The sequence below is a fragment of the Capra hircus genome, chromosome 3, assembly GCF_001704415.2.
Source record: "Capra hircus breed San Clemente chromosome 3, ASM170441v1, whole genome shotgun sequence".
Taxonomy (NCBI): domain Eukaryota; kingdom Metazoa; phylum Chordata; class Mammalia; order Artiodactyla; family Bovidae; genus Capra; species Capra hircus.
Window position 1 is genome coordinate 104076547 of NC_030810.1, and position 15749 is coordinate 104092295.

The window sequence follows — 15749 nt, forward strand, 5'->3', positions numbered from 1 at the left end:
TCAGTCGTGTTTGATTCTGTGTGACCCCGTGGACTGTAGCCCACTAGGCTCCTCTGTCCATGGGATTCTCCAGGCAAGAATACTAGAGTGGGTTGCCATGCCTTCCTCCAGGGGATCTTCCCAACCCAGGGATGGAACCCGCCTCTTGGCAGGCAGGTTCTTTACCATGAGCACCACCTGGGAAGCCCCAGAGGGTCAGGGAGTAAGGTTTTATGCTTTGCAGGCCATATGCCTCTGTTGCAGACACTCTGCCACTGGGGCATGAAAGCGGCCGCGGAGAAGACGTAAGTGCATGTGGTGGCTGCAGTCCAATAACCCTTAGGAAAAGGGTGGCGGGTTGGATTTGGCCCAAGGCTGTGGTTTCCTGACACTGAAGGTACAAAAATATGGGAGTTTTCTCTTATTTTATTTCACCTTTTATTCATTGCTTTATTTTTGGCTGTACCACACGGCTTTGGGGATATTAGTTCCTTGACCAGGGATTGAACCCATGCCCTCAGCAGTGAAAGCACAGAGCCCTAACCACTGGACCACGAGGGGATTCTCTCTTTTAATGATAGCAAAATCTGACCAGAAGAAAGGTATCATTTTGCATGATATCATGAAAAGAATGCCAGATTTGAGGTTAGAAGCCTTGAGTTCAAATCTTGACTCTAAATTAGCTGTGTAATCTTAGGGCAGTCACTTAATCTCTTTTATGCATTTGAGAACAAGGACAATAATAATATACACTTCATAGGGTGGTTTTAAAGATCAAATGGAATAGGCATATGATAGTGCTCTATAAACTGAAAATGCTGAGCACATATTGCTTGTTCTTACAAACTGCTTGTTGCTCAGCATTTTGTAGATTCATGTGTAATAAACATTAAATATTTAAAAGTAAAAGCAAATTAGAAAATTTGAATTTAAATGTAATACAAATATGAAGACTTGGAAAAATGAGCTATACATTATACATTTCTCTTCCCTTGCCAACAAAGTGACTTTAGATTGGTAATAACAGAAGATGGTATAAATATACATTTTCCCAAAGTAGAATTTTCTTGGGAAACGTGGGTTTTCATCACAGGTGTGGAATTTGCAGTGGGAACGGCCAGTGGGGAAGCTGGGGAAGGCGAAAGTGGGGAGGTACAGGTAGGAGTTGACTGGGAGGCCTGAGGGGGAGCTGCAGCCGTGGGCAGCGCATCTGTGACCTGCAAGAATGCATTTTCAGCGGAGCAGGAACAGCGGCCAAGCTGCAGCCAGGAGGGAGTGGGCGGGGAGGAAACAGAGGCAATAGGCGGACACGGCTCTTTCTACACATTTGGCAGAAAAAGAAAAAATAGGGTGTCTCTCAGAAGGGCATCAGGGTTGGGTAGATGTTATCTCAAAAAAGGGAGGGCATTCGTGGTTGGAGGCCAGGGGTGGGAGTGGGAGAGGGAGCCTGAGGGCAGGCAGCAGGGAGAGCTAAGAATTAGATGGAGAGACGTCCAGGGGAGGGGATCGTATCCCCAGGCGGTAGAGGCCTGGCCGCAGTGAGGAGAGTTGGGGTGGTTGGTAGGGGTGGGGAGCCTTACAGACCAGGCATGGCAGACAGCTCGATCAGCAGCTGACGGGAGATGAGTGTGCTCCCTCCACGCGCTGCCCCTCTGGACTTGACTTTTACTCTTAAACGTCACTCCGCCCCATCGGTTAAACAGAGATCACGTGTTTATGAACTCTAAGCTCCTTGAATTCAAGACTTATGTCAAGTTCAAATTCATATCTCCTGTAACGCTTGGCGTAAGGCTCGTGGGTAGCCCATGTTTGCTTTCGGACGTGTCAGGAAAGAAGGGAAGGGAAGTTGCCATGAATACAGGACTGAGTCAGCAGACTCAATTAAAAATGTCTTCCTGCCTAGGTAGCGATGAAAGGGAGATAGCCTAGAGATTCCTAATAAATTGAAAGTCACTTCCACCTGGCAGCCCACCCTGATCACTTCTTTTCTCTCCAAATTTGGGTTAGATACCCAGACTGTGTTCTCCCAGAGGCCTCTGTACATCCTCATGGAATTTCACACCTTCTGGTAAAACGACCTGTTTACTTGATTGTCTTGTCAGGGCCCCACACGTCTGTTGAACTGCAGTCGAAGGCAGCGCTTACATCCTTCTTGTCTCTGTATTTGCGTCGCTGAGCACAAAGCCTGGCACACTCAGCACGTCATTGGTTCTCCTGAAGTCTTTGTTCAGCTGATAGCAGCCTAACTGGTTGGGGATCCAGCTGTCAGCTTTGTCTTCAGGTCTCTGAATCACTTTTAAACCCGCCGTTGCAGGAGGAGATTCGGTGCCTTCTGAAGGACTTCAGCCCTCTCCGTGTCCACAGAGTCCAGAATGGCTGCAGATGGTAATGACTGTTCTTCCTTTGTTTTCTTTGGGAAGCAACTCCTTTCCTCTTTGTCCATTTTGCTGATGCACTGATATTGCAGACCAGCTCAACAGCTCCCAACGCCACGCCCGCTGCGACTTGGCAGAGGGACGTTTGGGAAACCCCCTTTCCACATTTAACCCTCTGACTCGGCAGCTAATACTACCTTATCCATACAACCTTGGGTTAGAAATCCAAAGCCCTGGGTTTGCTTTTGGTCTTGTCGTTTCTCTGTTTTCTGACTCGAAGCAAGTTAGTGAACCTCCCTCAGCCTTGGTTGCCTCTGAAATCTAGACCTACTCATATTTTTCCTTTCTTATGTTCAAGGCAGTAAAAGGACTTTGAACTTGCGTGGGGAACAGTGTGAAGGAAACCCAGAGCCAACCCTATGGTATATGGCGAAAGGGGCAGCGCATGTCTCCCGGTCCCCAGGAACCCCAGGACCAGCTTCCCCACTGCCCAGCCCAGACCTGGGTGTCGTGGTGGCCTCCCTGTGCGTTAGGAGTGGCCCAGCCGCTCTCCTGTCCCTGCAGAGGGGAGAGGAGACCATTCCTGCGCTCGGCACCCGCCTGCAGCTCTGTTTGAGCTGGGCTCAGAACTGCCCTCTCCTTCCTTTGCAGCTTCGCATTCGTAGATCTGGGCTCTATGCAGAAAGTGGCACTTGCGATCCAGGCGCTGAATGGGAAGCTCTTCCACAAGCGAAAACTGTACGTGAATTCCAACAACAGGTCTCCCAAGAGGACCCCTGAGGAGACTGAGCGGCCCCGGGAGCTTCTGGTGGGTGCCTGGCTGTGGAGAGGGGTTGCTCTGTGGTCACTTTTTAAAAAAAATTTTTAATTTGTTTAGTTTTGGCTGTGCTGGGTCTTCGTTGCTACCCGGGCTTGCCGTAGTTGCAGCAAGCAGGGGCTCGTCTCTAGTTGCGGTGCATGGGCTTGCCATTGCAGTGCTTCTCTCGTGGGGCGTGGGCTCTAGGGCACATGTGGGGCACTTCGTTGTTACTGTCAAGCTCTAGAGGACAAGCTCAGTAGTGGTGGCACGTGGGCTTAGCTGCTCCATGGCACATGGGATCTTCTTGGACCAGGGATCAAACCTGGGTCTCCTGCATTGACAAGCTGATTCTTTTTACCACTAAGCCACTAGGGAAGCCCACCTGTGGTCACTCTTCAGAACTTAGATGACTCTGCTTTCTGTTCTCTCTTTCTGTCCCATCTTACAGTGGACAGAACGGGGGCTGGGGTGAAATTAGGGAACTTTATGACTTTAACAGTCAGGAGCAAGGTTGGTATAGAAAACCTGGGACTTTGAAATGAAAGGAAGGCTGTATTCTTGGCAAAGATGAAAAGGGTTATTAGGCAATTCAGTCAGGGCTTTTTCCACCTGGGTTACTGAAATTGAGGTTTTTACTTGTTTAACGCAGCAAACAATTGTATCTGTTGTTTGCATAGCCTTGTTCTGGCTGCTGGTGTGGAAGGTAAGGAAGACCAAAGTGAGTAAAACCTGATCCTTCCTGATAGGAAAACAAGTATGAGGCCTGGGAACGTGAGAGTTAACGGTGGGGCAGTGCCTAGTGGGGGCTTCCTTTGTGGACAGAGAAGAGAAGGCCCATGACTAACCTCCAGGAGCTTCCCTCCAATGATTTTTTTTTTTTTTTTTTTGAGCTTCCCTCCAATGAAGCCAGCTCTATGTAGGTGAAGGTGAACCAGAAGCAAAGCTATTTGTTTTTCTTTGCTGTAGAAGAGTTCAGAAAGTAGGGAGTCCAAGGGTGGTATGGGAACTCCATGATGCTAACCAGGGTTCCAGGTGGGAAGAAGGGGAGAAGCAGAGGGTCCAGAGCCTATGTTCTCATAAAAGGCACATTCTCAGGAGCCCTACCACAATTTTGCTTACATTTTGTTAGGGAGAGCTGCAACTGGTGACCTTCAGTGCAAAGGAGGCTGGAAAATGTATCTTTTAAAATAGGCACACTGTTGCTAAACTTGGGAATCTGTCAGCAAGGGAAGAGACAATGCCTGTTGGCAGGCAATTAACAAGGTCAGCCAAGGCTGGAGAAGTTGGAGATGGGAGTTGAGAGGTGGATTAGAATCTCTACAGTAAGAGTGCCAGAGGTGGCTCCCTTTGCTAGTTGCTAACTGTTTTTCCTCCTTTCTCTTTAAACCCTCTCTCTCTCGGAAGGGCAGGCTGTCTGATTACGCCACATACTGACCTTGGTTGCAGTCACCTGGCATTCTCACTGTTGTGCCCTGTTATTCATTGATAACGTTAGCGTCTGACTCACCATCTTTCTCTCCTACTGACACTCAGAGTGTGTCCTGTGGATGGTCTGTCTAAGAGTCTGACCCCTTATCTCCTAGACCATTTATCTTCAGTGATCTCTCCTTTCACTCGGTCACAGTTTCCCGTTCCCTGAATTGTATCTCAGACCTTGTCACGGCTCATAATTGACCATCTCCAAAATATCATTTGGAGCACCCCACTCTGCCCCTCACCACTTCCCTGCATCTCTCTTACTCTAGAAGAGCAGTTCTCAAGCTTTAGCAGCATCAGAGTCACCGCTGAGCTTGTTAAACAGCTTGCTGAGCGCTACCTGCAGAGACGCTGATTGAGTGCATGTGGGGTGGGGCCTGAGAATTGTGGCGCTATGCCACGAGTGCCAAGTGGCGCTGGCACCCCTGGTCCTGGGACCACTTTTTGAGTAGCAAGGCTCTAAAACCCCCAGTCTAACAATCAGACACACTGGGACTCAAAACACTGCCCCTGCCACTTCTTCACTATTCAACACTCTACTCCCTCACTTCCCTTCTTAGCTTAGATTCCAGAATCATAATTGCCTTCATTCAAATTACCTTAATTCCCTTAGTTCACTAAGTCATATCTTGCACAACTCCTCTCCTAGTTGAACTCAGCCATCAACCTCTCTGAACTGCTGAAAATAATTCACACCACCTTGCTCACGGCTCTCAGTTATAGGTATGGTCTTAGCTTTCCCGCTTCTTCACACTGACCTGTCTTGGAAATCTCGAACCTTTTCTGTTGTTATGTCCAGTCTGCTATTAAGCTCCTCTAATGCATTTTTCATTTCAAATAGTGTAGCTTTCAACTTCCATTTAGTTCTTACCCCCCATTCCTCAGCTGAACTTCTCCTTTTTTTTTTTTTTGGCTGGGCCTTGAGGCATGTGGCGTCTTGGTTCCACACGTGCGTGCTTGAGTGCTGAGTCGCTTCAGTCGTGTCCGACTCTTTGCGACCCTGTGGACTGTAGCCTCCCAGGCTCCTCTGTCCATGGGATTCTCTAGGCAAGAATACTGGAGGGGGTTGCCATTTCCTACTCCAAAGGATCTTCCCGACCCAGGGATTGAACCTATGTCTCGTACGTCTCTTGCAATGGCAGGCGAGTTCTTTACCACTAGCGCCACCTGGGGAGCCCCCTTCGTTCTCCAACCAGGGGTCAGACCAGGGCCCCTGAAGTGGAAGCATAGAGTCTCAACCGCTGGACCACCAGGGACGTTCCTGAACTTTTTCATCTTTTCACCCGTTTTGTTTGTCTTTTCTTCCAGGTTCTTTAATATACTTACTGTAGTTACAAAATTATTTTCTGCTAATTGCAACATCTGGGCCACTTGTGGCTCTGCTTTTGTGGACATTTACCTCCTTGCTTAAGAGTAAAGGCTTCTTACAGTAATTTTTTACTGTATGTTGGATACTGTGGATGTTGTATTACAGAGACTTTACATTATGTTCTTTAAATAGTGCTGATTTTTTTTCCTAGCAAAAATGAAGTCACTAGCTGGTCTTTTGATCTTATTAAAGTTGGTTTTCTTTTTTGGGGACTGGCATACTCGACAGAGGATGAGATGGCTGGATGGCGTCACTGACTCAATGGACATGAGTTTGAGTGAACTACGGGAGTTGGTGATGGACAGGGAGGCCTGGTGTGCTGCGATTCATGGGGTCGCAAAGAGTCGGACACGACTGAGCGACTGAACTGAACTGAACTGATACTTCACTTTGAGCCTTTGTTCTTAGGCAAAATCCTTTTCCTCAGATCTGACCTTGTAGGCTGAAGGTGTCAGGGTACTTACCATGCTCCACTCCGGCTGGGCTGGAACTCCGTTATCTTCCCGGCATCGTATTGATACCTGTATTTCTCTCTTAGCTCACTCTCTACCTTCTACAGCAGCTCTTCTCTCTAAGGCCTCCCAGGACCTACCCTGCATATGGGCAGCTTAGGATTCAGCCAAGCACCTGGGTTTAGCCCCTAGATTTCTGGGGCTTTTCTGTACTCCTTGCTCAGTGGTACCCCATCTCATAAATTCCCGGCACCAAACCTCTCCTGTGTGTTTCTTCTGCTCAGGGGGACTGCCACTGACTGCCCAGCTCTGCTTGCCTTGGCTGTGAATTGGGAAAATGCCCCCTGGCAGGGGGCCAGAGGCAATGTGGGCTCCTAGCCCGTGCTTTCCTTTTCTCAGGCAGATTGCCCTCTGCTATTCACTATCATTAGTGTGTACCAGAAACAGTTAATCTGTGTATTTTGTCCAATTTTACGGTTGTTTGGGTAAGTACTGTCATGCCAGAACCAGGTACTAGTAAGAGTGTTTAGAGGCTCACCGTCTTCCTTTTGGGATGAATATCATTTCTCAGGACCATTTCTGGTGCTTTTGCATTAGAAATCAGTAACCAAAAGATGAACACTAATCTCCACGCTTTTGGGAATTGAAAAACATATTCCTAAGTAAATAACTCGTAGGTCAAAGAAGAAATTATAAGAGAAATTTAAAAATACTTAAGAGGACGTCCCTGGTGGTCCAGCGGTTAAGACTTCAGGCTTCCATTATGGGGCGCATGAGTTCAGTGCCTTGTCGGGGAGCTGAGATCCTGCATGCCGCACAGCTCAGCCAGAAAATTTTTTTGAAAAAGTTCTTAGAACTGAACAATACGGACAAGTTTTTCTCATCGAAAGCTGTGGGATATATGTGCTCTAGAGCCCACAGGCTACAGCTGTTGAGCCCACGTGCTGCAGATTCTGCAGCCCATGCACCCAGAGCCTGTGCTCCGTAACAAGAGAAGCCACCGCAACGGGAAGCCTGCTCACTGCAGCAAAGAGTAGCCCCCGCCCACTGCAACTAGAGGAAGGCTGTGCGCAGCAACGAAGACCCAGTACGACCTAGAAAATAAAAAAGTTGACTGCAGCAAAAGCAGTACTTATGGGGAAGTATGTAATGTTGAATGCTTAAACGAGCAAAGGAGACATGGTGAAAATAAATGAGCTTACAGTTGATTGAAGTAGGTAAAAAGTAAAAATAAACCCAAATAAGGAACAGACAAAATTAAAAAAAAAAAAATCTATTTATTTGGATGCACCGGGTCTTAGTGGAGGCATGCAGGATCTTTAATTGTGGCACGTGGGGTCTAGTTCCCTGACCAGGGATCGAACCCTGGCCTTTTTGCATTGGGAGTACAGAGTCTTAACCACTGGACCACCAGGGAAGTCCCAGCAAAAATTTTGAAGCAAAGTTTTTTTTAATTAAAAATTCTGTGGACTTCCCTGGTGGTCCAGGGGTTAAGAATCGGCCTGCCAATGCAGGGGACACAGGTTTCATCCCTGTGCCAGGAAGATCCCACGTGCCACAGGGTAGCTACGCTCGTGGGCCACAGCTGAGCCCACATTCTAGAGCCTGCGCGCCGCAGCCGCTGAAGGCAGTGCGCCTAGAGCCTGTGCTGTATGTGCACCAAGAGGGGCCACCGCAGCGAGAAGCCCGCACACAGCAAGGAGGAGAGGCCTCCGCTCGCCCCAGCCAGGAGGAGAACCTGTGGAGCAGCTGAGGCACAGCGCAGCCATAAATCAATACGTAAAAATGGCTCTTCTTGTTTCCCTTTCACAAAACAATTTTTAATTTTGTAAACAAAGCTGTAGTTATATGTCAGTTATATTGCCGTAAAACTGGAGGGGAAACAAGAAGCGTAAAAAACAAAGCTTCAATAGAGGGATCAATAAAGTCAAAATTTGATTCTTTAAAGAGATTAATGAAAAAAACCTTTTGGAATGATTAATTAGAAAAAAGAAAAGGGAATAAATAAACATTAGTATTAAAAAAGAGATCATAACTATAGATGTAGCTGATATTAAAATATAAGCTAATAAATTTGAAAACTTAGAAGAAATGGACCTGTTTTTTAAAGTATATCATTTTCAAAATGAATATAAGAACCTGTATCTTAGATAAGAACCTGTATCTTATAGTCCTATATCTGTAAAGCAGTTTGAATCAATGTTTAGAATCATCTTGTAAAGAAAACACTGAGCTCTTGATTGTTTTATAGGCAAATTTACTGAATTTTCAAGGAACAGAAAATTCCGATATTATATAAATTCTTCTAAGGAATAAAGGAGATACTTGTTCATTCTTTGAGGCCAATATAATCTGATAACAAATCAGGCAGGAGATTATGAGAGAAATAAATTGCAGGCTGGCTTCTCTCACATGAATACACATGTCATGTTTCTAAACAAAATATTGGCAAAATGAAGTCAATATTGGCTGATGGAGATTGTAATGGCAGTTGGATGTTTTCCAAAAATACAGAAATTTAACATTAGAAAAATGACAAGTCTGGAGTTCCATGGCTGCCTAGTGGTTAGAATTCTGGGTTTTGACTGCCATGGCCTGGGTTCAGACTCTGGTCAGGGAATTGAGATCCCACAAGCAAGCTTTATGGTAAGGCCAGGGAAAAAAAAAGAAAAATAAAGAAAAATGATAACTCTTTCACTACATTAACAGATTAAAGAATGAAAACCATATGATCACTTTAGACACAGCAAAAGCATTTGATAAAATTCAGCACTAATTTATGATTTAAAAATAAAGATTTTTAGCAGCTCGAAGTGAAAAGTTATTCTTAACCTGATAAAGGCTATCTTTTAAAACTCTACAGAAAATAATATTTCAATAGAAAAACATTATAAACATTCTCATTAAAAAATAGGAACAAGACATGGATATACTTTTATCTAGTAAGGTAAGGGAAATAAGTTAAAGGCATAAATACTGGGATAGGAGAAACAAAGTTCATTATTTACAGATGATGTTTCTTTACATAGAAAAACTTAAATACATAAATTATTAGAAATAACATTTTAATAAGGTAGTTTGATATATATCAGATATATAAAAATCAGTTTTATTTATATTTCCATGAATAAACAACAGAAAATAATTTTTTAAATGTAACATTCATAAGGTCAATTTAAAAAATTAAGGTACATAGAAATGAATCCAGTGAAAGGTGAGCATGGCCTATGGGGGAAATGTTAGTTTTATTCAAAGTCTTTAAGGAAGTCTAAAATGGTAAAAGTTTCATGTTCGTGGATAGGAAGATAGAAAAGAGTTACTTAAGAGTCGTTCTCCCCAAATTCCTCTGTTGATTCTGCATAATTTCAATAAAAATTCCCGCAGGGTTTCCCAGGAATGGAACAGGCTAATTCTAAAATTTATGTGGAAGTTTAAAAGCCTATGAATATTTAAGACTAATAACATACAATAGAGAGTCCCCCAAAAGAGGCTCTTGCAAATGGAGAAACTATGACTGTTCTTGTAGAGTTGCACATGTCTGGTGAAAGGACAGACACTTCAGTTGTTGAATCTGGACAGTTGCTTTTTTATGTGGAAAAATATGAAATTGTATCCATGCCTTACCTCATACACAAAAATAAACTCTAGATGAACCATACTTACATGTGAAAAACAAAGCTTTAAAACTTTTAGGAAAAAATATAGAAGAATCACTTTATAACCTCAGAGTAGAATAAGAGTTGTTAAGGCATACAGAAAAAAAGAGGAGTTATCAATTAAAATTAGGAACTTACCTACTTTGAAAGATAATACAAAGGAAGATAAATTCAGTCCAAAAAACTAGAAGAAGATACTTGAAATAATATAACTGACCAGGACAGGGGTCAGCAGACTTTGGCCAGTGGCTCTCTGCTTTTATGCTGCTGGTGAGATAAGAATTTTTCTTTCAGTTAAACTTTTCTTTTTGAGGTAATCATAGATTCACATGGAGCTAGTTGTAAGAAACAGTACCTAGATTCCCTGTACCCTTTACACAGTTCCCACAATGGTAACATCTTAGAAAACAATCTCACAACCGGGATATTGACACTGATACCATCAAGATACAGGACGTTTCCCTCACTACCACGAGCATCCTTCCTGTTAAAGCCACACCCACCTCCCTCCCATCCCCATCTCTGCCTTAGTCCCTGGAACAACTAGTCTGTTCTCTATTTCTTCAGTTTCAGGAGTGTTATGTGAATGGAAAAATATTGTATGTAACCTTGTGGGATTGGCTTTTTTCTGTCAGCATAATTTTTTGAGATCATCCAGGGGCTGTTGCGTATACTAATAGTTTATCCTGCTGAGTAGTATTCTATGGGGTAGATGTACAAAGTTTGCTTAACCATTTACCCATTGAAGGATATCTACATTGTTGCTAGTTTTTGACTATTACAAATAAAATTTGCTATAAATCTTCATGTATAGAGTTTGTGTATTTCTCTGGGATAAATGCCCCAAATTAAAATTGCTGAATAGTATGGTCATTACATGTTTCCTTTCTTAAGGAAACTGTTTTCAATGACTGTACCATTTTACATTTCCACTATGATTGTATGAAGGGTTCTCAGACACCCCTCCAGGATGTCATTTTTTAATTTTAGCCACTCTGGTAGGTATATTTGTGATATCTTATTGCAGTTTTAATTTGCATTTCCCTGATGCTAATGCTATTGAAAACCTTTTCATGTGCTTATTTACTATTTGTGTATATCATTTTTGTTGAAATATCTTTCTTTTTATTGCCCATTTTCTAATTGGATTGTTTGGGTTTTTTGCCATTGAATTTTGAGAGTTCTTTATGTATTCTAGATACTAGTCCTTTGTTGGATACATGATTTGCAAGTGTTTTCTCCTACTCTGTAGCTCATTTTTTTTCATCTTCTTGATAGGATTTTTTGTAGAACAAAGGTTTTAAATTTCAGTGAAGTCCAGTTTATCTGTTTTTCCTTTTATGAATGACACTTTTGTTGTCAGGTCTAAGAGGTTTTTGGCCAGCCCTAGCCACAAGCAAAGATGTTCAACATCGTTAGAATTGTTCAGTCTCCCAGTCGTGTCCGACTCTTCGAGACTCCGTGGACTGCAGCGCACCAGGCCTCCTTGTCCCTCACCATCTCCCAGAGTTTGCTCAAACTCATGTCCATTGAGTCAGTGATGCTGTCCAAATGTCTGGTCCTCTGTTGCCCTCTGCTCCTCTGCCCTCAATCGTTCCCAGTATCAGGGTTTTTTCCAATGAGTTGGCTGTTTGCGTCAGGTGACCAAAATATTGGGGCTTCAGCTTTAACATTAGACCTTCTGATGAGTATTCATGCTTGATTTCCTATAAGATTGACTGGTTTGATCTCTTTGCTGTTAGAGGGATTCTCAAAGAGTCTTCTCTAGCAGCACAGTTTGAAGGCATCAATTCTTCAGTTCTCTGTCTTCTTCACGGTCCAGCTCTCACAACTGTATATGACCACTGGAAAGACCACAGCCTTGACTATAAGGACCTTTGTCGGCCAAGTGATGTCTTTGCTTTTCAACACACTGCCTAGGTTTGTCATAGCTTTCCTGCCAAAAAGCAGTCCTCTTCTGATTTCATGGCTGCAGTCACCATCCACAGTGATTTTAGAGCCCAAAAAGAGGAACTCTGTCACTACTTCCACCTTTTCCCCTTCTATTTGCCATGAAGTAATGGGGCCAGATGCCATGATCTTGGTTTTTTTAATATTTAGTTATAAGTTGGCTTTTTCATTCTCTCCCTTCACCTTCATCAAGAGCCTCTTTATTTCCTCTCCGATTTCTGCCATTAGAGTGGTATCATCTGCATATCTGAGTTTGTTGATGTTTCTCCCGCCAATCTTGATTCTAGCTTGTAACTCGTCTATCCTGGCATTTCTCATGATGTGCTCAGTGTATAAGTTAAATAAACAGGGTGACAACAAACAGCCTTGTGGTACTCCTTTGTCAATCCTGAACCAGTCAGTTGTTCCGTACTGGGTTCTAACTGTTGCCTCTTGACCTGCGTACAGGTTTTCCAGGAGGCAGGTAGGATGGTCTGGTATTCCCATCTCTTTAAGAGTTTTCCATAGTTTGTTACAGTCTGTGCAGTCAAAGGCTTTAGTGTAGTTGATGAAACAGACGTGGATGTTTTTCTGGAATTCCCCTTGCTTTCACTATGATCCAGCAAATGTTGGCAATTTGATCTCTGGCTCCTCTGCCTTTTCTAAAGCTTAGGCGTCTGGAAGTTCTTGGTTCACTTAATGCTGAGGCCTAGCATGTAAGATTTTGAGCATGACCTTCCTAGCACGGGAGATGAGTGCAATTGTCCAGTGGTTTGAACATTCTTTAGTACTGCCCTTCTTGGGAACTGGGATGAGGATTGACTATTTGACATTAGGAAAATGTAAATTAAAACCATAATAAGATATCACTATGTATCTATCAGGCTAAAATTAAAAAGTGACATCCTGGAGGGGATGCAGAGAACCCTTTATATGGTGGGAATGTAAAATGGTACAAAGATTTTATCCTTTTTTTTAAAGTTATATGGCTTTACATTGTAAAGCCCCTTTTAATTTTGAGTTAATTTTTGTATATGCTTTGAAACTTAGGTTGAGTTTTATTTTTTTTCTTATATTCAGTTTTTCTAGCACCATTTCCTCCGTTAAATTGCTTTTGCATATTTGTGTCGACTCATTTATTTTTTCATCCTTCTTCATGGATCACAGCCTTGTCGTGGCAAAGGGACTTGCCTAGCTCAGTGAAGCTGTGAGCCATGCTGTGTAGGGCCACCCAAGATGGACGGATCATAGTGGCGAGTCCTGACAAATTGTGGTTAAGTGGAGGAGGAATGGCAAACCACTCCAGGATTCTTGCCTCAAGAACCCCATGAACAGTATGAAAAAGCAAAAAGATATGACACTGAAAGGTGAACTCCCCAGGTCAGAAGGTGTCCAATATGAAATTAGGGAACAGCAGAGGGCGATTACTAGTAGCTCCAGAAAGAATGAAGCCGCTGAGCCAAAATGGAATAACGCTCAAATGTGATTGTGTCTGGCGGTGAAAGTAAAGTCCAGTGCTGTAAGGAAAACATTACATAGGAACCTGGAATTAACATTAGGTCCATGTGTCGAGGTAAGTTGGACATGGTCAAGCAGGAGCTGGCAAGAGTGAACATCGATAACTTAGGAATCAATAAACTAAATTATCTCAGTTCATTTCCAAGGCAAACCATTCAGTGTCATAATCCAAATCTGTGCTTCAGCCACTGATGCTGAAGAAGCTGAACGGTTCTAGAAGACCTATAACACCTTCTAGAATTAACACCAATAAAGATGTCCTTTTCATCATAGAGGGTTAGAATGCAAAAGTAGGAAGTCAGGAGATACCCGAGTAATAGGCAAGTTTGTTCTTGGAGTACAAAATGAAGCAGGACAAAGGTTAACAGTTGTGTCAAGAGAACATGCTGGTCATAGCAAACACCCTTTTCCCATAACACAAGAGATGACTCTACACATGGACGTCACCAGATGGTCAATAGTGAAATCAGACTGATTATATTCTTTGCAGCTGAAGATGGAGAAGCTCTATACAGTCAGCAAAAACAAGACCAGGAGCTGACTGTGGCTCAGATCATGAGCTCCTTATTACAAAATTCAGGCTTAAATTGAAGAAAGTAGGGAAAACCACTAGACCATTCAGGTATGACCTAAGTCAAATTCCTTATGATTATACAGTGGAGGCGAGAAATAGTTTCGAGGGATTAGATCTGATAGAGTGCCTGAAGAACAATGGGCAGAGGTTCATAACATTGCACAGGAGACAGTGACCAAAACCATCCCAGAGAAAAAGAATGCAAGAAGAAAAGTGGTTGAGGAGGCCTCACAGATAGCTGAGAAAAGAGAAGCAAAAGGCAAGGGAGAAAGGGAAAGATACACCCAACTGAATGCAGAGTTCCAGGGAATCGCAAGGAGACATAAGAAAGCCTTCTTCAGTGAACAATGCAAAGAAATAGAGGAAGACAGTAGGATGGGAAAGACTAGAGAGCTCTTCAAGAAAATTGGAGATACCAAGGGAACATTTCATGCAAGGATGGGGATGATAAAGGACAGAAACAGTAAGAACTTAATAGAAGCAGATGAGATTAAGAAGAGGTGGCAAGAATACACAGAAGAACTATACAAAAAAGGTCTTAATGATCTGAATAACCACGATGGTGTGATCACTCAACTAGAGCCAGACATCCTGCAGTGTCCAGTCAAGTGGGCCTTAGGAAGCATTACTATGAATAAAGCTAGTGGAGATGATGGAATTTCAGCTGAGCTATTTAAAATCCTAAAGGATGATGCTGTTAAAGGGCTGCACTCAGTATGCCGGCAAATTTGGAAAACTCAGTAGTGGCCACAGGACTGGAAAAGGTCAGCTTTCATTCTATTCCCAAAGAAGGGCAATACCAAAGAATGTTCAAACTACTGCACAATTGCACTCATTTCACATACTAGGACATTTATGTTCTAAATCCTTCAAGCTAGGCTTCCGCAGTATGTGAACTGAGAACTTCCAGATGTACAAGCTGGGTTTAGAAAAGGTAGAGGAATCAGAGATCAAATTGCCAACATCCACTGAATCATAGAAAAAACAAGGGAATTCCAGAAAAACATCTGCTTGATTGACTATGCTAAAGCCTTTGACTATGGATCACAACAATTTGTGGAAAATTCTTAAAGAGATGGGAATACCAGACCACCTGACCTGCCTCCTAAGAAACGTTTATGTGAGTCAAGAAGCAGCAGAATTGGACATGGAACAACTGACTGGTTCAAAATTGGAAAAGGATTATGAGAAGGCTGTATATTGTCACTCTGTTTAATTTATATGCAAAGTACATCGTGTGAAATGTTGGGGTGGATTAATCACAAGCTGGAATCAAGATTGCTGGAAGAAATATTGACAGCCTCAGATATGGAGATGATACCACTCTAATGGCAGAAAACAGGAACTAAACAGCCTCTGAAAAGGGTGAAAGAGGAGAGTGAAAAATCTGTTTAAAGGTCAACATTCATAGAACTAAGATCATGGTATCCAGTCCCATCACTTCATGGCAAATAGAAGGGGAAAAGGTAGAAACAGTGACAGATTTCATTTTCTTGGGCTCTAAAATGACTGTGGATGGTGACTGCTGCCATGAAAGTAAAAGACACTTAACTCCTTGAAAGGAAAGCTGCAACAGGTCTAGACAGTGTATTAAAAAGCAGAGACATCACTTTGCTGACGAA

At 43.1% G+C, this 15749-nt stretch overlaps 1 protein-coding gene across 1 annotated transcript in view; it reads left to right on the forward strand.

Annotated features, from left to right (window-relative positions):
- The window catches only part of TDRD10 (tudor domain containing 10), a 54235-nt gene that overhangs the window by 19268 nt on the left and 19218 nt on the right, over positions 1-15749 (forward strand). The window contains exons 5-6 of the mRNA XM_005677434.3: positions 2294-2364; positions 3006-3162. Coding sequence (XP_005677491.2) covers positions 2294-2364; positions 3006-3162 — 228 coding nt within the window. The remainder of the gene's footprint in view (positions 1-2293; positions 2365-3005; positions 3163-15749) is intronic.